The sequence below is a fragment of the Brassica rapa genome, chromosome A07, assembly GCF_000309985.2.
Source record: "Brassica rapa cultivar Chiifu-401-42 chromosome A07, CAAS_Brap_v3.01, whole genome shotgun sequence".
NCBI lineage: Eukaryota > Viridiplantae > Streptophyta > Magnoliopsida > Brassicales > Brassicaceae > Brassica > Brassica rapa.
The window spans coordinates 11,157,855-11,176,719 of record NC_024801.2 but is presented as its reverse complement, the minus strand read 5'-3'; the positions used below and the strand labels follow the sequence as shown (position 1 = coordinate 11,176,719).

At 32.2% G+C, this 18,865-nt stretch overlaps 3 protein-coding genes across 7 annotated transcripts; 1 reads left to right on the top strand and 2 right to left on the bottom strand.

Moving 5' to 3' along the window:
• The first annotated feature begins 1,821 nt into the window (after positions 1-1,821).
• On the top strand, positions 1,822-18,699 carry LOC103828981 (putative lipase ROG1). Of its 5 annotated transcripts, none has more exons than XM_033275141.1 (11): positions 1,822-1,932; positions 2,044-2,164; positions 2,251-2,318; positions 3,590-3,669; positions 15,926-16,159; positions 16,267-16,430; positions 16,498-16,553; positions 16,655-16,707; positions 17,901-18,069; positions 18,139-18,255; positions 18,340-18,699. In XM_033275141.1, the coding sequence occupies exons 2-10, from the start codon at positions 2,088-2,090 to the stop codon at positions 18,243-18,245; spliced, it is 1,008 nt and encodes a 335-aa protein (XP_033131032.1). In that variant the 5' UTR covers positions 1,822-1,932; positions 2,044-2,087; the 3' UTR covers positions 18,246-18,255; positions 18,340-18,699. The 5 variants fall into 5 exon arrangements, with proteins under 5 accessions (XP_033131032.1, XP_033131030.1, XP_009102878.1 ...); XM_033275139.1 differs by having other exon boundaries at positions 1,826-1,932; positions 18,158-18,255; XM_009104630.3 differs by having other exon boundaries at positions 1,828-1,932; positions 3,599-3,669; positions 18,158-18,255.
• Positions 6,015-7,373, bottom strand: LOC117126619 (ATP-dependent DNA helicase PIF2-like). The gene has a single exon (XM_033275142.1). It carries the CDS (start codon positions 7,311-7,313, stop codon positions 6,249-6,251), a length of 1,065 nt encoding a protein of 354 aa, XP_033131033.1. The 5' UTR covers positions 7,314-7,373; the 3' UTR covers positions 6,015-6,248.
• On the bottom strand, positions 12,302-15,926 carry LOC108870479 (replication protein A 70 kDa DNA-binding subunit C-like). Its single transcript, XM_033275138.1, has 10 exons — positions 14,589-15,926; positions 14,247-14,508; positions 14,066-14,162; positions 13,849-13,976; positions 13,679-13,763; positions 13,459-13,591; positions 13,200-13,384; positions 13,001-13,124; positions 12,700-12,918; positions 12,302-12,604 (listed from the first exon to the last, which is right to left on the bottom strand). The coding sequence occupies exons 1-10, from the start codon at positions 14,745-14,747 to the stop codon at positions 12,458-12,460; spliced, it is 1,539 nt and encodes a 512-aa protein (XP_033131029.1). The 5' UTR covers positions 14,748-15,926; the 3' UTR covers positions 12,302-12,457.
• Positions 18,700-18,865: the final 166 nt, after the last annotated feature.

Sequence of the window (18,865 nt, the reverse complement as noted above, 5' to 3'; positions counted from 1 at the left end):
ACTTTCGACACCACCTTATAAAGTATTTACAGCATGCTATCTTACTAAATCATTTATAAATGTTTAAAAATTATTTATAGAAATTTATAAACTAAACCTCTCCTAAATACTAAACTATAAAAAATAATAAATAAAAAAATAAATTCAAATGTTATAGTATTTTTGATTGATTTTATTTTTGAAAAGTAGTATCCAATTTAGTATAATTTAAACAAGTTGTCAGGATTTTTGCCTTAAAAACTAATACGGGTCATAAAGAAAATATAATTTTGTATTCTTCAGATATTTTCAATCGATATATTTAATACTCAACTATTAGTGCATATATTTATGCTTTTAGGCTTCAAATGGTGAGCATTGTCCCGCCCCGCTCCGCAGTTAACACTAATAAAAATCTTTACATATACTATATATCTGTACATTTTTATAACTGTTAGGACCGCACCGCAGTTAAACTGTTTGTCCCACACCGCTCAAACCGCAGTCACTATTCGGAGCCTTAGACTAGCTGCTGACTCCCTCTGTAATATAAGATTTAATTAATCAACTGCTAAAAATGGACAGAAATTGTCAGTTTCTTTCTTTCATTAGCGGTTGATTTTTTATGTTCTAAGGTCTTAGCATGTCTTGCTTTCACTCTGTCTGAGCTTTTGTCATTTATGCTCAGAGATAGGGGTGAGCAGAGATCGAATATCCGAATTTTTGGAGGTATTTGTGATCCGCTCTATTTCGTAGTAATAATTAATTATTATCTGATCCGATCCGATTCGATTCATAGTCAACCGGATATTCAGTGTCCAAAATTTTTTAGATTTTTAACCGTATATATTATTTTATTCGTAAAAATAAAATAATAATTAAAAAGAAATAAAAAATTCAAAACTAATATAAAATAATAATATTTTGTTTACAAAATAAAAAATTATTTAATTTTAAAAATTCTAATAGCTAATGAATAAATTTAATAAATTAAAATGTTGTATAACTTATATGAAATATAAGATATATATATATATATATATATATATATATATATGTGTGTGTGTGTGTGTGTGCGTACGTATATTTATGCATATAACATATATCATTTCCTACAAATATAAGTATTTTTGATTTGTTTCGTTTCTTTAGGATATTGCATATTAGGATTTGCTTTGCTTCGTTGATTGCAAACATCCAAATTTTTTCGGTTTGATTCGAAACGAATAACAAATCGAATCAAAATTCACAGATATTTTTTCAAGCCCTACTCGAAGATAGTCAACTGTCTCTTTAGTTTTTTGTTACTTCTTTCATGTGTTTCTGTATTAGTTTTTAGTAAATTTTGTCAACATTTTAAAACTGGTCTAAAAATTAACATTTTACAACAATAAAAAAGTACGATAACTGATAGTATGTTCATGAATGATCCAACACCTTAAATTATTTTAAGAGGGTTTATGCCTTCCATTTTTACTAGTTACTAAAATGTTGTAATTGTAGAATATAACTTGTTCAGACTAAAAAATAATCATCCAAGGAACTCCAATCCTGTTAATCTATTTTATTAAAACAGAAGCATGACTTATTGATATAGGTATGCTCCAGCTATTTTAATATATTTATTAAAAGAATTTATTAATCATTTAAGAGAAATACTATAAAAAAAAATATGACTAAGAACATTAATATAAAAATTAAATTTAAAAAATATATAAAACAAAAAATATACGTGCTCTTGATTTAGGACGAGTCAGAATCTAATTAATTTTGGTAAAACCATAGATCCAAACTTTGTACTGTCACGTGTATCTCGTTCTTTTTCTAAATGATTAAATGAAACAAAAATATTAATAAGAAAATGTGGATTATCATTTGTGGTTGTGGTTTCGCTAAGAGAAGCCTTAGCAGAGCGCGGGTGTTTCCTTCCGTCTTCCTCGTGCTCTTGATTTGGTAATTGCTTCCGTTCTTCTGTCGTAGAATCGTAGGGATTTGGTGTATGAGAATGGCTGATCCTGATAGTCGATCAAAATGTAGATTAGTGTTTGATTTCTGTGCAAACAGGATCTAGCAGAAGCGGGAGTCATCAGAGACTCAGAGTTCAAGCAATGAGTGCCATAGCGCAACGGGATGAGAATAATGTACCTGATCATCTTCTTGTTCTTGTACACGGTATTTGGGCCAGGTATAACGTCTTTTAAGAGATTATTTTTTATTTTAATAGTGTCGGTGTATTGAATTTGAAAATTGTGTATATTCTATCTGCGTCAGTCCCAGCGTCTGGCTCTACGTGGAAGCTGAGATGAAAAGACGCGTTGGAACAAGATTCCTGATCTATGGTATGCTTATATGCTTTCAACTTTATTCTTCTTTTAGCTTGAGCACTTGTTGGAGTATGTATGGAAGAGAGTTTCCCATTAGAACGGTTACTTAAACCATATCCAATGTTTTGAAAAGAAAAAAACCATATCCGATCTATTTTATTTAGAATTAATTTCAATTTATTTTTCTACAATATTATTCCCCAAAATATAATGTAAAAATAGAGAAATGCTATTTATTTTTCTAAATAAAAAATATAAATCTCTATTTAGAAGAAGAAACAGAGATAAATAAAATAAATGTAGATGATGGGCTAGAGAGATTGCCTCTAAATATTATTCTTTTTATTTTTAAAAGATAAATGTTTTAAAATAAATTTTGTTTAAAAAAATGTATGTTTTACATTTTCTATGTAATTTTAATAGTAATGATTATATATTGTAAACTTCAAAGAGTTGTTTGAAAAAAAGGTTCGTACTTATTCAAATGCTATTGGTTTAAATTTATAAATTTATGGAAAAATAGCTAAATACTAAAGTGATGCATTTATAGTCAACATTAATATATATTTTTAATATGTGCAAAACACAAAAAGTGTACTCCCTCCGTTTTTTAATATAAGTCGTTTTAGAAAAAAAAATTTGTTCCAAATTATATGTCGTTTTCGGTTTTCTATGTAAAATTTATTAGTAATTAATGTTGTATGACCAATGGTAATATATCTTCTATTTTTCTATTGGTTGAATTGTGGTTAGATAAATAATTAATGATGTTTTTGTCTAGAAAATATAAGAAATTAATGGTTTTCTTAATCTACGTGTATAGCTGTAAAACGACTTATATTAAAAAACGGAGGGAGTATTATTTAGAAAAGAATGAATAATTATAGAAATAATTATAGAGATGAATTGGAAACATTCTAAAAGCTTGGAGTGTCCTTTCAGTTCCAGTCTATCTCTATATGCCTCTAAAACAAATCTATTCTAATTCATCTCTATTTCTTTATATTTAGGACAAGAAATAACATTTCTCTATTTTACTCTATATTTTGGGAAATACTGTTTTAAATTTAACTCTATTATAAAATCTTTTTATTTTATTTTTAAATTAGCAAAATGCATTAGAAATAGTTGCATACCATCTTTAGCAGCAACATGCGAAAGAGACATTTTGAGACATGTCTGTTTGGGACCGCATTTTAGTTTGGTTATTTTATCTTGTTCTTCTATGCATGCCTAAATTACACATCATGTTTTATTTTATAATTCACTCTTTTTCCCTTGAACATGCTGCACAGCAAGTTCTTCCAATACTTCCACTAAAACGTTTGGCGGAATCGATGGAGCTGGAAAACGACTAGCAGAAGAGGTGAATTTACTATTTTGCTTTGGATTTATGTTTTCATATGGTGTTTTGGTTTTAAACGTTTACTAGATACGGACCCGCGCTGTGCGCGGATATGGTTCTGCCAATTTTGTTTAAAAAATATTTAGTAATATATTATATTTATATAATATTTTTATGTTAATGACTTGAAAAAAAATATGTTTTTAAGATATATTGAACTGTGATGTTGTTATAACATATATTGTACATGGTGTTTTTTGTGTGCAGAAATTTTTAATATTGTGCATAGTGTTTTTTTGTTATATATGTTCTTTAAAATATATTTATATGTTATTTAAAATCTATTATTAACATATTTGGGAAAATAATTTTTTGTGTCCCCGTATTTAAGATATAGTTTACTATGTTTTAAAAATATATGGTCAATTTAAATTAACTGAGATTAGATTTATTTTAATAGAGTAGATTATAATTTTAAAACAAAAAAGCCTGATTTTGTTTATCTCATTAAACTCAACATAGATGTTTTTATTCATCTTTTTAAATGGAAAGAAGTCTGAACTTTGTCTCATAAATGGGTCAACCTTAAGTCCAACATAAAACCATGCAACATATATGTTTTATGGGCACTATTTTGTTTCTTATATTTTATACGTGATGATCCATTAAATTTTCAAGCATTATATTTGTTGTTACAGAAATGGCCCATTAGTTAAAAACGTATTAGATTCATCGAAAGGTAAAATAAGGCCACACCTTTTTTTTCCGGGAAGCAAAACCACTTTTAACGTTTTCTTGAAAAAATCAACAACCTTTTTTTCTTTGCTTCTCCGTCGGTGGTTCTCAGTTCGAGACAATACTCATCTCTGTAATCACCAACAAAAATTCTTTAAAAGTATATCAAATCCAGGATAAACACCGTTCAGTCAATCACCAAACTCAATCGATAACTGAGTTCTCGGTAAGTTTTTATAATTTTCTGATTGTAAACGATCCGGGTTAACGATCAGGTTTCGTTATCTAAAAATCTGGTTCTTACTCATATCGATAGATCTCTTAGATCTATCTCTAGATCCATCATCATTATTATCTTCTTACTCAGTTTTGTTTCTATTAATTTGTCTTGCTCGCGGTAAGCTGAAAAAGGAACTTGGTATTTTATTAGGTAATTGGCCAGGATTGTTTAAACGATGGATCTTTAAAAAGACAAAAGCAGAGTAGAAGACAAACCTGACAGAGATTTTAAAAAGTTAAGTCTGACCTGAAATATAATCATAGTACATATGTTCACATCAACACAGTTTTATTTATTCTCTTGTTGATCTTTTGCTATGTTTTCGTTTATATTATTTCCTTGTTCTTATTTTTTTTTGTCTTTTCATCTCATATATTGATAGGTCATTGATAAGGGTTGTATGCCAGAGAAACTGGGGAATACAGCTTTGGAACAATTCACAAAATAAACTACAGAAACAAAGGTTAGTACTATATTAAATTTTTATTTAATTCGAGAAATCGTGAACTGAACTTGTAGAATCATCCTAGGATTATCGGCTTTAGGATTGTACAATTACTTAAATGATAAACTATATAAACTGACTTGTTTGTAGATTCATGTACTTGATCTTGCATATCTGTTGTTGGGTTGCTGATTAACTGTTCTATGTTTTGTTGAATTTTATTAGATACATGGTCAGTTTAATTTTAGATGGCAAACTGTTATTTCTTCTTTGTCAAAACATGATGATCAATACATGTTTGGTTTGATTTCAATCCTCTATTAGTAAGATAGAATAAAATATTTTAGATTGAGTCTTCCTAACCGATTGATTAAAGAATTTATTTAGTACAAAATCGGAAATGACTTTGAAAACTTTAAAGCAAATGTAGTACAACAAAAAACACAACCAAAACACCAATTTCAGTCTGCAAGTACTAAAACACAAAACAAATTCGCAGCAAGACACTCACATCAGTCATCTATGGTTTCCAGATTAGTAAAAACCTCTTTGAAAACAACATTAGTAGTTTTATTTTGCGGCTTCCCTTCTTTATCCACAATCAAGATTTTCAAACCTTTCTTCGAAGTAACCCTTGAAATAGCAACATATAGCTGGCCATGAGAAAAAACTGGTCTAGGAAGGAATAATCCCACTTCAGACAATGATTGTCCTTGACTCTTGTTGATGGTTATTGCAAAAGCCACAGTTAAAGGCAATTGTCTTCTGCGCATCTTGAAAGGAAGTCTTTTATCTGTAGGCTCGATCAACAATCTAGGAATATAAACGTCTTTACCAACCTTGTCACCAGTTAAGATTCTAGCTTCCACCATGAAATCCATAAGTTGTGTAATTTGCAATCTTGTTCCATTCATTAGACCTTCATTAGGATTAATGTTCCTAAGCAACATAACAGGACAACCAACCTTCAATCTTAGACTATGATTTGGTAGCCCAGAAACTTTAATGCTGTTTAGAAAGTCGGAACTGAGGGCTTCATTACTGACCGAGGCAGTATCAGATGGATCTATACTGTCAGATGAGATATAAATCATTTCTTCACCTGATGGGAAATAACCAAATTTTATAAAAGAGTCAGTGTCAATAAAAATAACGAAAATATATACAGTAAAAAAACACTAAATTACCTTCGAGTTTAGATAACATATGATCATTAATCATATTAACATCCTCATTAGTTGGACATAAGATTGCTCTCTCTTTGAAAAACTTAGGATCTTTTATCCCTTTCAATGAATCAGTGTCTCCATAAATGGCCAGACTTATAGTCTCAATAGGATCGTTAGGGTCCATAATTAGAAACTCTTTTGGAATTTCAATTAATGCCTCCCCATCATTAGGCTCTGATACTTTCCCATCACCAACAGCCAAAATCCACTCTGAAAATTCTTTCAGATCTTTTGCCTCATCATCTGTGAGATTGTTTGAACACAATCTCATGTTCTTGGTAAGCTTCAGAACTTTGCAGTGTTCCCAGAGATATGATGAGTTCATGGAAGCCAGAACAATCTCAGCCCTACAACCTCCTGTAATAACAGGAAGCACTTGTCGAAAATCACCTCCAAACACAATTACTTTTCCACCAAAAGGCTTTTTATCTGGATTGTCCATTAGATCATTTAAACTTCTGTCTAAGGATTCAAAGCAATGTCGGCTCATCATTGGTGCTTCATCCCAGATAATTAGAGATGCTTCCTTTATCAAATTAGCTTTATCCGATCCGGGAGTCAGTGAACATGTAGTGAATTCATCTGGATTGATGGGTATGCTAAAACGGGAATGAGCAGTTCTGCCACCTGGTAACAACAGGGAAGCAATTCCGGATGATGCAGTATTAAGAACTATATCTCCCTTGCACCTCAAAGCAGCTGATAGAAGTTTCCAAAGAAAGGTTTTTCCTGTGCCACCAAACCCGTAAACAAAGAACATTCCACCTCTATCTTCAACAACAGCACTAATGATCTCATCATAGATTTTCCTTTGCTCATCAGTCATCTTTGAAAAATCTATATCATGAGTGGCTTGCAAGTCTTCCATATCATAACTTAGCTCATCCAATATCAAGACATTTTCAATCGATTTGGCATTGGCAGGAAGCTTTGGCATAGACTCATATAGTGAAAGTGAACTCCCATTTCTTTTCATAAGCTTCTCAATCTCTATTAGAGCATACAACTTCTTGTCATTGTCAGTCAATTTAAGTCCTGCCAATTCACAAAAAGAACTCTCATGTGAAGCTGTAAACTCTAATAAAACAACAGTCTCACATAATAAATAGCTGATTATTAGAACAATCAACAAACAACAATTTGACAAAAACGTAGATACAATAGGGGAATTTGATATAATAAGTTAGTAGTGTACCAGGCCTATTGAAATGATGTCTGCGATTATACTCGATATCTTCAGATAAGAGTTCCCAAGTTTTTTCCCAAACCACCTCTGGTTGAGAAAGACTGTTCGAGAGAAGCATTAGAACAAATAGATCACGAACAACTGCTGCAGAACTATCATAGCTACGCCTTATCAAATCATCTATGTACTCCTGGTCATCATCCAATATTCCCCGAGCATAACATGTTTCTTTATACCCCTCATAAAGCACATCATTATATGTTTTAATATCCTCGTAGCTAGTAGGACCTTTGACATAGTTCAACAAAACTCTCAAATAATAAGAGCTTTCCTGCTTCCTTGGGGCATAATTAATTCTTCCAACACTGAAACCTTGTTTCCTTCTATTGAACTTCTTCTGACTCTTCGAATATGTATAATAGTTGGGAATCTGAATATATGTAAGAGTCCGAGCAAACGCATCAACCTTACACAGCTCAAACCATGCCAAGAACATTGTGTTTTCGATGAGCTTACGACTGACAACATCCTTAACTTTATCCTTCCCTTTGAAGATAATGGTCTGTTTCCCTGGAAGATGAAATGACAACTTCTCAACCGCAGTAGATCTGTAATGTATTGGAAACTTAAAAATTCTCCATGATCCTTCACAAGTTGAAACATATCTACATTGATCAGAACAATATAAGTTAGAATCTAAGATTGAAATAAATACTACCTCCTGAAAATAAAATATTTATGGATCAGTTAATAAACTACCTGCAATCAAAGAAATCCTTTATTTCATTTTTTTTAATCTCCACAGTTTCTTTCAATATGTTACCACCAGTCTCCATGGCAGAGTTTCCTAACGCCGAGTTAGCTGCTACTGATTTCGCTGCAACTGAGCTAGCTGCGGCCGAGGTCGCTGTAGCTGAGTTCCCTGCAGACGAATTTGGTGCTGTTTGATTCGCAACATCTGGCCCTGTTGGTTCAACTACCACAGTTACACGGTCAGCTCCTTTATTAATGTATTTAAATAAATACTTAATGGAACCAACTTGGTTGCACCACTCTACGTTAATGTGTGCTCGGTACCGAAGAGAGAGTTTCTTGTTATAAGGGATGACCCATCTGTTGTCACATTTCAAACCATTCTTCTCAACATAACTGTTAGATTGCTCACGTCTTCTGTAAACAGGAAATCCATCTTTTTTCACTCTAGTATTATCAGCAAAGGGTTTAGGAAAACTTTTCGAACACTGTCCATTTTCCATGCACGGTGAATTCCTATTAGCTGCTCCGCACGGACCATGAATCATCATATCCTTAACAACATTGTAGAGATCTGGATCAAGCGACTTATCAGGAATCTCAGCCGATATGATTTTATCGATGTCTTCTGTTTTTGGAAATTTGGATGAAGGATGCATAAAAAGCAGTATGTGAGCATGTGGCAAACCTCTCTTCTGAAACTCAACAGTATACATAGCTGAAATATATTAAAAAAAACAGTTGCCATTATTGTAAGAAAACGACCAAGTCAGTATAGAAATAATAAGAAATATTTTAAGCTAAGATTGAGTCAAAAACGAACTTACATGAAGCTGTTTTCCCCAATATATTCTTCTTTGTCAAATCATGCATCAAAGAATCGAGTTTCATCTTAAACATCCGACATATAACATCTGGTCTGTCATCTGAATTCAGGCCTCTCTTTTTCAGAAATCTCGTAAGTTCTGGCCATTTTGGATTGCATGTAAAGGTGATGAAAAGGTCTGGAAAACCAAAATGTCTACAAATGGCCATAGCGTCTAAGTACATATTCTTCATGTATCTAGGACCCCCTGTGAAAGTAGCTGGTAGCACAAATTGCTGACCTTGTTCATTCATGTCCGACTGTCCAGCATTTTCAGACTCCTTGATAGAGTCGTAACTATCCGAACGCAAGCATGTCTGGTTGAGCTGCAGATACCTAAGTCTGTTGGCTTCTATAGTCGTATATGCATCAACTATGAATTGTTGAAATAACCTTCTGGAGTATAGAAGAACATGTGATTCATTTTCTCGCTCTTGCATCCGGAAAGCAAAAAACTGTCTCATACTGATAGTATCTTTCTTGAGTTTCTTCGACGCTTCTGTGACACCCTTCTTAATGCCAATCCTGAATCCATCCTCACCATACACAAATAGCAGAGGATACTGGAGTGCTAAATAGGAAATATGAATCTCATCGATCCTTGTAAGTCTACCAGACTTATGCTGTAGAACAATATCCCGCTTATCCATTCCTAAATTAAAATCTCCAGGAATCAATGCAGCAACCTCAGATGCAGTTGGCATATTATATGTCCGACCATCTCTGTCACTTCTACTTACGATTCGCATATGGAAAGTCTCTTCCGGATTCATTCGAAATCTATCTCTAGCTGATCGAAACTGCTTAACATATGGATTAACATCATTCAACATCATCATTATAGGCTGAATAATTTCTTTCTTCAACCCATCGATTGTACTCTCTGTCTGAGTATTTTTCCCATTCCTGAAAAACAGTAAAGTAGATATAATAAGTTTATATAACACGCATATAGTAATGTTTAAGCACTTATATGCAAAATTAAATTACTTACCTCAAAGCTTTAGATCTGTTTTGAAGTTCATTCTCTGTGTCAACAATGTAAAGCTGTCCAAACTTGGCATAATTTCCTTCAGGTGGGGTTAAACTTCCCATCAGATGATAATTCTCACCATGAAGCACCAACATTTGTGGTCCTCTTCCCTTTCTAACAGACTTATCTACTTTACCACCAAGTGAAGTGAATGAAAAAACCATATTATATGATCTGGTATTCTTTTGGAAATGTTTACTCAGCTTATCATTTCCTGTGAGAAGCTTCATTAGAACATCCGGGGATTTCTTTAATAAGGGCAACTGGACCTGACCTTGCATGCAACACAATGTAAATATAGGTTTTTTTCTAGATTTGGTCTTATTTATGCGCTCTCCAAACCACATGATAGCTCCACAATGAACACAGGTGTAAGTTGGGTCACCTTCATCAACATAATCTGCTTTATAATAATGTTTATAGGTTAGAAAAAAATAGTCTACATAGAAACCATCTATTGACAAATTTTAGCTTACCATATTCAGATGATGACACTGCTTTCACTTTTGGCTTCGGTGGTTTTTTCACCTCAGAGAAGTTTTTTTTAAATAAAGCTGCTAGAAAGCTAACTCTCTCTGTTTGATCTTCTTTCTGTGGTTCTTGTACAACAGACTGTTCGTCATCTGAAATTTCAGTATCCGAACTTTCCTGACTACTACATTCGACTTCTAGATCATCACACTCATCTATGGATCGCAGTAAATCTGCAAAACATACACATGATAAAAGTATCTAACGTATGAATTTAGAAAGGGACGAAACAACATAAAGTTCAAATCATCCTCTGGATGGAAAACGGTTTACCTTCATTCTCTGGATCATCTATAGGAAAATCATGTTCTACATAAGATGTGTTTGAAATTCCTGAATCAAATGTAGTATGACTGGTGGATGTTATAGGTATTTTTGTATTTGGTGTGTTTTCTCTTTGAAATGTGACATGACTTGAACATGATCCTCTTACTATACCTGAAATGGGAGTATTATATTAGTATATTACATAATGAACAAAAAAATTAATCATCTATCATTGCAGTCTCAGCTATTATCAGTAAATTAGGATATATAAACAGACCTTGATCTCTTCGACTCTTTTTCTTGTCATTAGGGTTCTCATCATTTTTTTTGTCAAAACAAACTACACCAAATGAAATTAGAGATTTTAGCTGAACGTGAGGAAACCTGGTATATAAACAATGGTCAATATAGAATATAAAACACCTCGTTTGTTTGTAGGATTTGACACTGAAACTTGTGTTTTAAACCTTGATGAGACTCTATTATTGGTAATATCACTCTTTAATCTTCCAAAAACTGTACTCAAAGGGACATCTTTTCTTTGAGAATGATCTATTCTCTGTTTTGAAACAGATTGGGAACGCAGCCGATGACCATCATCCTCAAACCGAGGTTGATGCTTTCTTTTCATCCTCTTCATTGAAGGGCTATGTTAGCAGAAACTACACGGTTTGTTCTCAGTTACATGCACTGGAACTGAGGAATAGTATAATCACCTTTAAAACAAAGTTGATAGGTATAAAATTGTTCAATGAATTCTCACAGTCATTCTGTTGCTAATAAGAAAATAATGGCGTCAATGTTAATACATTGAAATTTCTAATTTGTAGTTAGGCGGGATTTTAAAAATAATTGAAAAGAGAATTAATTAAGTTAAGATTCTTTACATATGAAATATTGTATAAAATCTCTTTAGATCACATGAATATCTAAATGTAGATTAGTTGTCGGTTATATCTTCACGGATACGTTTAATATCTTTACTTGTTGCAAGTAATAATTGTAATTGATTATAACATATATTCGTTTGAGTTACTTTTTTGAGTACTACAAATTATTTCTTTAGATAACTCTATTAAGTATTCTAACAACTTCATTTTTGTTTAGGATGCAAATATAGATTTATCAAACAATCTACTTTGGCTTATTTACTAAAGGGAGTTCAACAACAGCTTATTAAAGTAAGTATATTTGTTGTTAAATTTCCGTATGCTCATATATTTAGTTAAGTGCGTTTTGTGAAAACTTTTATAAAAATTTATAAGTTTAATGCCTTATTCATTTTCCCGATAGTCAGTTTGATAGATTAGATTCACAAAACACATATTGTTATTATTAAAAAATCCTCTTTATTGATAAAAACAAAACAATACAGCATATGGAAATAAACCAGATAATAGAAAATTCAAAAAAACATAGTTTCTGAAAATAAAACGATTATTAAAAGCAAAAACAAAACACGTAGCATCTCAGTTTTCTCCACCACTACTTCTTTTCCTGCTTAATTATCTTTGAGCATTGTTTCTTATTGGTAGAAGAAAGATCATCAATCTCACATTCTCCCTTTCGTTTTGATAGTGGAGTTGACGACAAACATGTGTTCTCTTCACTTTCCATGCTGACCAAAGAGACCTTGAAAATAATAGAATAAACTTTTAATGAATACGCATATAGGTTGTGAATAATAAAATATCTAATTAGGAAGAATAATGATATTTTGAGTAGACCTGTCCTGAGGAACGGTTAGATAAAGCTCTGTTAGTCAACGTATCATCAGTATTCTCATCATCCGAGTGAGTTATGATCTCATCAGCAGACCATGTTTTCCCAATGTTAAATATATCAGCTCCATAGTCAACATTGTCTTTGCTCACATAGACACCAAATTTGAAAGTTTTTCCAATAAGCTCATTAATAGCAGCAGGCAAGTCTTCAGGATCTTCAACCTAAATAAAAACAAACACCTACTATATTAAAAACGACTATATGTATGCAATATACAACAATTAAATTGAAATTTTTACATACCTCTTCTAGAGAACCATCTAATAGCACTTCAGCACTCACTCCCAAAATTGGTTCAGCAATAGTATCAAGCAGCATCACCTTAGTTTCACCAGTGTCATCCTTTATAAGTAGATGGAGTTTAAACCTGTAAAAATGTAAAATTGGTAAGTTATATGACTCAGATACATATATCTAATACTATTAAGATTAAAAAACATACTGAGGTGCAACATTGGTTACAGACTGATGGCATGAATCACAATACCACAGATGTTTCACAGGAACCACATCCCTTTTGGTAATGTCGGTAACCTTTTTGAAGTGGCACTTAACACAACCAAAATAAAACCAAGCCCAGTCTGTGTCTATTTCATAAATTGTGCCCTTAACAATGCAGGTTTCAGTCTACAAAAATAACATTAGTTTTAGAATATAGGTAGATTATAACAGTATATACCTTAGATATACTAAAAAATTACCTCAGTCGCCATAATGATATCCAGAATTGATCTCTCAGGATAATTAGACCATTTATCAGGTTGGCGTTTGCTTCCTTTATGTTTTGCAAGCTCATGACTACCAGTTGTGAGAGCAAGCTCGTTCCTAGGCAACCTGAATAAGTAAAAAACGGTTTGAGAGATCATGTATATTTAATTAGCAAACATCAAATAGTTGGTATGTGATTAGAATTAAACATACACTTGAAGATAGTCTTGGACATCAAATCCGGGTGGATTTATTTCGACAGTGGAAGAATCAAAAGCATTTGTAACCTGAACTTGTCCTGCAACAAAGAATAAAAATTTATTAAGTAAATCAAAAGCATAATAAAGTATATTTTTTTCTCAATCGATTAGTCAAATTCTTACCCTTGTAAACATTGATTTTAGCAAATCTCACTAAACAGAGAAAATTCTTATTGACTTGAGCAACTTTGTATGCATATAGCATATGTTCAGCAAACCGGCCCCAAAGACAACATGCTATTTGGTGATCCCTGAAATATACATTAGTAGATTAACACATTAAAAACACGATTTGTTTACATATGAAAAGTATATTTGCAAAAGGTAATCTATAACTTACTCTGTGTCTATCAAAGTAAACTCAAGCTTCTTTGTTTCTTTACCTTGCACAGGCACAACCTGAATATCTCCGATATCAATTGGTTGACCAATAACGTCTGCAAACATATTATTAAAAAATAAGAAGATTATTAATCAGAAACCGTAGCGTATTTGTGAATAAGAAAACTCTTAAAATTTACCAATCAAAAAATTAGAATCAAGACTTCCGTTCATGATTTCTGTGAAAGATGTTAATGACAGAAAATTATCCTCATCTTTCAGGGTGGAATTGGTGACGTTGGAGTTGCTGATGATCGACATTTTGTACTTATGACTTGTCGGTCGGTACTTTCCGGCAGCTGCGGTTAGTGAGAAATTTTCAATGAACCTCCATTGTCCAACTTGAAGTTTCTTAACACGAGCAAAGAAGAGTCTCTTGCAGGTACAATGAATCTTAACTCCCTACATTGACATTTGATATAAAGATCAGTTTAGACGCCAATTTTAAACATGTACAGAAATTAACTAATAGATAAACTTACTGTTTTATCAGCAAGAATGAACTGAAGAGAATCTCCACCAGAATAAGATGAATGTTGTGTCCATGAATGCAGGACTTTAACTTCGACCTTCCAAGATGTTTTGTATGGTTTGACATCATTGAGCAAAGTCATCGTCGGGTCTGAGGTAATCATAGCCATACGAGTGTACGTTTTTTTTTTGCGGACATAGGAGGTATTAGTTGATCGTCTTATTATTTATAGTGATCATTAAACGTTTAGGTTTAATGATAGCGTGCTGAAGATTTGATTTGATATCCATATAGTTAAATTCGATAGAATATTCTGATTACCATATTCTGTTGGAGTTGTTATATAAATTGAAGATCTAAAAGATTATGAACGTAGATGGATAGTCGATTAAAAACGTAGTAGAAAAATAAGGGAGGAAATCTTGTTGATTATTCAAGATATACTATATTAAGTTGTTATTGATTATTGATAACTTGGTGTGCACGTCAAGACAGTTTAGATTTGATGAAATCTTTCTGGTAAATATCTTTATAAATTTTCTTGTAGATAAGAATTGTTTATGAAAACAGTATATTCAAATTTAAAATAAAATATCTTTAAAATGATATATGCACGAAAATTAGGTGTAAAATGATCATGTATCTAACATACATATTCTTTATGTGATGAACATGTCGATGATAAATTTATTAGAAGTCAACTTAGAGCAAAGTTACATACATGATAAATCTCTTAAAAGTCGATGACTAATAAGGTGTAATATGAAATTGTATCTAACATACATGTTCTTTGTTAGAAGTCAACAATCAGCAAGGTATATATGTAATTCGTTTGTTATAAGCGTGACTAATAAGGTGTAATATGAAATTGTATCTAACATACACGTATCTTGTTAGATGGTCCGTATCAGATTATATTGGTTTACATTTAATAGAGTAGATGCTGGGTTAATAGATGTAGTCGGTTTAATAGGAGATAAAATCGTGTCATATATCTACTAATAATAATGTAATTAACTTGTTATGGTCCATAAATTAAGTAGCTTCCTAACAAACTTCAAACAGGCCAAAACTTAAATGAGAACTTTTATGGTAGATAAATTTAGGACTCTATTTTAATAGAGTAGATTTTATCAGTGAAACTGATGTTTTGGTTTTATCTTTACTGTGTTTTTTTTTCCTTATCAAAAGTTTAACATAAATGAAAGTTAAGAGTAGAATCTTACCGTTTTAGTCGGGTGATACACATTGACGCCAAGTCTAGACACACGACCCAGGGGTTTCTACTCCTCAACACTAGTATATGAGCTGATATATGTTTCCGTTCCTGATGTGAGAGAGGAATAGGTTAGACAAGTAGTCCAAAAGAGCAAGAGCTTGAAGAAGATTTCATTTTTAGCCCACTCTCTCGGTGGCTTATTTGCCAGACATGCTGTTGCTGTTCTTTATTCACAAGCCAATGATGATGCTGTCTCTAAATCTGGGGATTCACATATTCTGCGAGGTAGGATTGCTGGCCTCGAACCAATTAATTTCATCACCTTGGCTACACCTCATTTAGGAGTCAGAGGCAGAAAACAGGTTCTCTTCTTCTTCTTCTCTTATCATAATTGTAATCCGAGAGTTTCATAAAGGATAAATATAATCACTATTGTCTCTGACACATATATTATTATATTTTATGTCAGCTGCCTTTCCTTTTGGGAGTTCCTATTTTAGAGAAACTTGCTGCCCCAATAGCTCCGTTTTTTATTGGTCGCACTGGTACACAGTTGTTTCTTACTGATGGTAAAGCTGATAAACCACCTCTTCTCTTGAGGATGGCATCTGACTGTGAAGATCTTAAATTTTTGTGAGTTAAAGGCACTATCATTATAATGACTTATTTTTAGATCCTAATGTATTTCCTTTTCGGGCAGATCGGCTCTGGGGGCATTTCCATGTCGCATCGTATATGCAAACGTATCTTATGACTGTATCCTATGCATTTCTGTTGATGTTTCTGTTTAACTTGTTCAGTCATGATTTCGAGTTTTGTCTGCATTTGTTTCTCAAATCTCCTTTCACATCTATTAGACATGGTTGGTTGGCGTACATCTTCCATAAGGAGAGAAACTGAACTTTTCAAGGTACATTTACTTAAGAGTCATTCTTGGGTTCACTCCCTAGGTTCACCAACTAATAGAATTTCATTATTTCAAATTCGATATCTTTTAAAAAAGGAAACAAAATATTCTCAAATTATATTATGTTTTTAAAATAAAAAAAGATAATAGTTACAGAAAAAAGAATTAAAAAATATATATTTTAATGTTCTCAACAAAACACTAAACCCTAAATCCTAATCCCTAAACCCTAAATCCTAAACCCTAAACCCTTGGATAAACCCTAAACCCTTGGGTAAATCCTAAATCATTGGGTAAATCCTAAACCCTTGGGTAAACCCTAAACCCTTGGATAAATCCTAAACTCTAAATAAAAAACACTAAAACCCTAAACCCTAAACGCTTGAATGTTTTAGTGTATAGTGATTTTGATTTAGAGTTTTGGATTTATCCTAGAGTTTAGGGTTTATCCAAGGGTTTAGGGTTTAGGATTAAGGGTTTAGGGATTAGAATTTAGGGTTTAGGGTTTAATGTTATGCTGACGACGTAAAATATTTTTTTTGTAATTATTACTATTTTTTTTTTACTTTTAAATTTTAAAAACATAATATAATTTGACAATATTTTATTTCCTTTTTTAAAAGATATCGAATATAAAATAAAACAATCCTATTGGTTGGTGAACCTAGAGGTTCACCCTAGGGGGTGGACCTAAGAATAAGTCTTTACTTAATCCGAAACGGTAAAACCTTTACATTAAATATTATTCCATTTTTCCTACTAATTCCATTTTATAATGTATATACAATAAAATTAATTATTTTTTAATTTATAAAAATATATTCTAAAAAAAATCCAGAAAAAAACTTTTTTATAATCAATAACAATATAAATTAATAAAATATCATAATTCCTTTTTTTTGTTCAAATAAAAATATCATAATTCCAACATTATTAATTTTTAGAGTTTTACTGTATATAACTTGATCGTGAGTATTACACTTGCTTACATCTATATTCACCGAAGATGTTTCTGGTACTTCATTTCTCTCAAATAGCTTAAGAGTCTAGGGAAGATTGGTTGCTGTAGTTTATTCGTGCAAGAAGTTCTCTGGGGCTTGTAACCAACCCAATGCAAGTTTGAAAACTACTCTTTTGGTTTCTTTAAGACTCAGATCTGATAGTTATGTTTTCCCCCTGTTTTATTTTACACGCAGCCTCCACGACGGTCGTTGGATGGATACAAGCATGTTGTCGATGTAGAATACTGCCCACCTGTTTCATCAGATGGAGCCCATTTCCCTCCAGAAGCTGCTAAAGCTAAGGAAGCCGCACAAAGCTCGCCTAGTCCTCAGAACACACTTGAGTATCATGAAATAGTAGAAGGTGAGAAGAAAGAAAGCCAACTATTAGCCCCAAACATTCGATTTGATTGATTCTTCTAAATCGTAACAGTTTCCAAAAAAAATTTCAGAGGAGATGATCCGTGGCCTGCAGACATTAGGGTGGAAGAAAGTGGATGTCAGCTTCCACTCCACCTTCTGGCCTTACCTAGCTCATAACAACATCCACGTAAATTTCCAAAATCTTCACTTTGTGGGAACTGTTTTAATTCTTCCAGACAGGAACTAATAGAGAGTTTTGGGTCTTTTTCAGGTGAAAAGTGAAAGACTTCACAAAGCAGGAGCTGGAGTTGTTGCGCACGTGGTAGATAGCATAAAACAGCAAGAGTCTTCTACCTTTATTACCGCCAGCTTATGAATTGTCCACGTCTTGGAGTGTTTAACCAGTTAAGCTGAATGTGCCACGACATTAAAACCATACATGTGTGTTCTTACTTACCAGTTCGGGAGATAGATGCGGATCAAGAACGTTCACATTCCTGACGATTTCTTTATGTGCAGCCCCCAATTTTTTTTTACAAAATCATTTTACATATATAAAATATTTACTTGTACACGAATAATTTTTTTTTGTTGTTGTTATAGTTTAATAAAAATAAATTTAAGAATATAACTAAAATAAGAAAATATATTTTTATTAAATTTAAAAGTACAACTAAAATAAGAAAATATTTTTATGTGATTAAAATTTAATTAAATTTTTGATTTGGCTTTAAGAAAAATAAATTATTTAAACTGATTTTAAAAATTATATTTTTTGAAAATAAATATAATTGTTT

Coding starts and splice junctions, on each gene's coding strand:
- LOC103828981 (XM_033275139.1), top strand. CDS start 2,088: ATGAGTGCCATAGCGCAACGGGATGAGAATAATGTACCTGATCATCTT. Junction 2,165..2,250: donor GTACACGGTATTTGGGCCAG/GTATAACGTCTT, acceptor TATCTGCGTCAG/TCCCAGCGTCTGGCTCTACG. Junction 16,160..16,266: donor GAGTCAGAGGCAGAAAACAG/GTTCTCTTCTTC, acceptor ATTTTATGTCAG/CTGCCTTTCCTTTTGGGAGT.
- LOC108870479 (XM_033275138.1), bottom strand. CDS start 14,747: ATGGCTATGATTACCTCAGACCCGACGATGACTTTGCTCAATGATGTC. Junction 13,977..14,065: donor TTTACTTTGATAGACACAGA/GTAAGTTATAGA, acceptor TGTATATTTCAG/GGATCACCAAATAGCATGTT. Junction 13,125..13,199: donor GTAACCAATGTTGCACCTCA/GTATGTTTTTTA, acceptor ACATTTTTACAG/GTTTAAACTCCATCTACTTA.
- LOC117126619 (XM_033275142.1), bottom strand. CDS start 7,313: ATGAAAAGAAATGGGAGTTCACTTTCACTATATGAGTCTATGCCAAAG.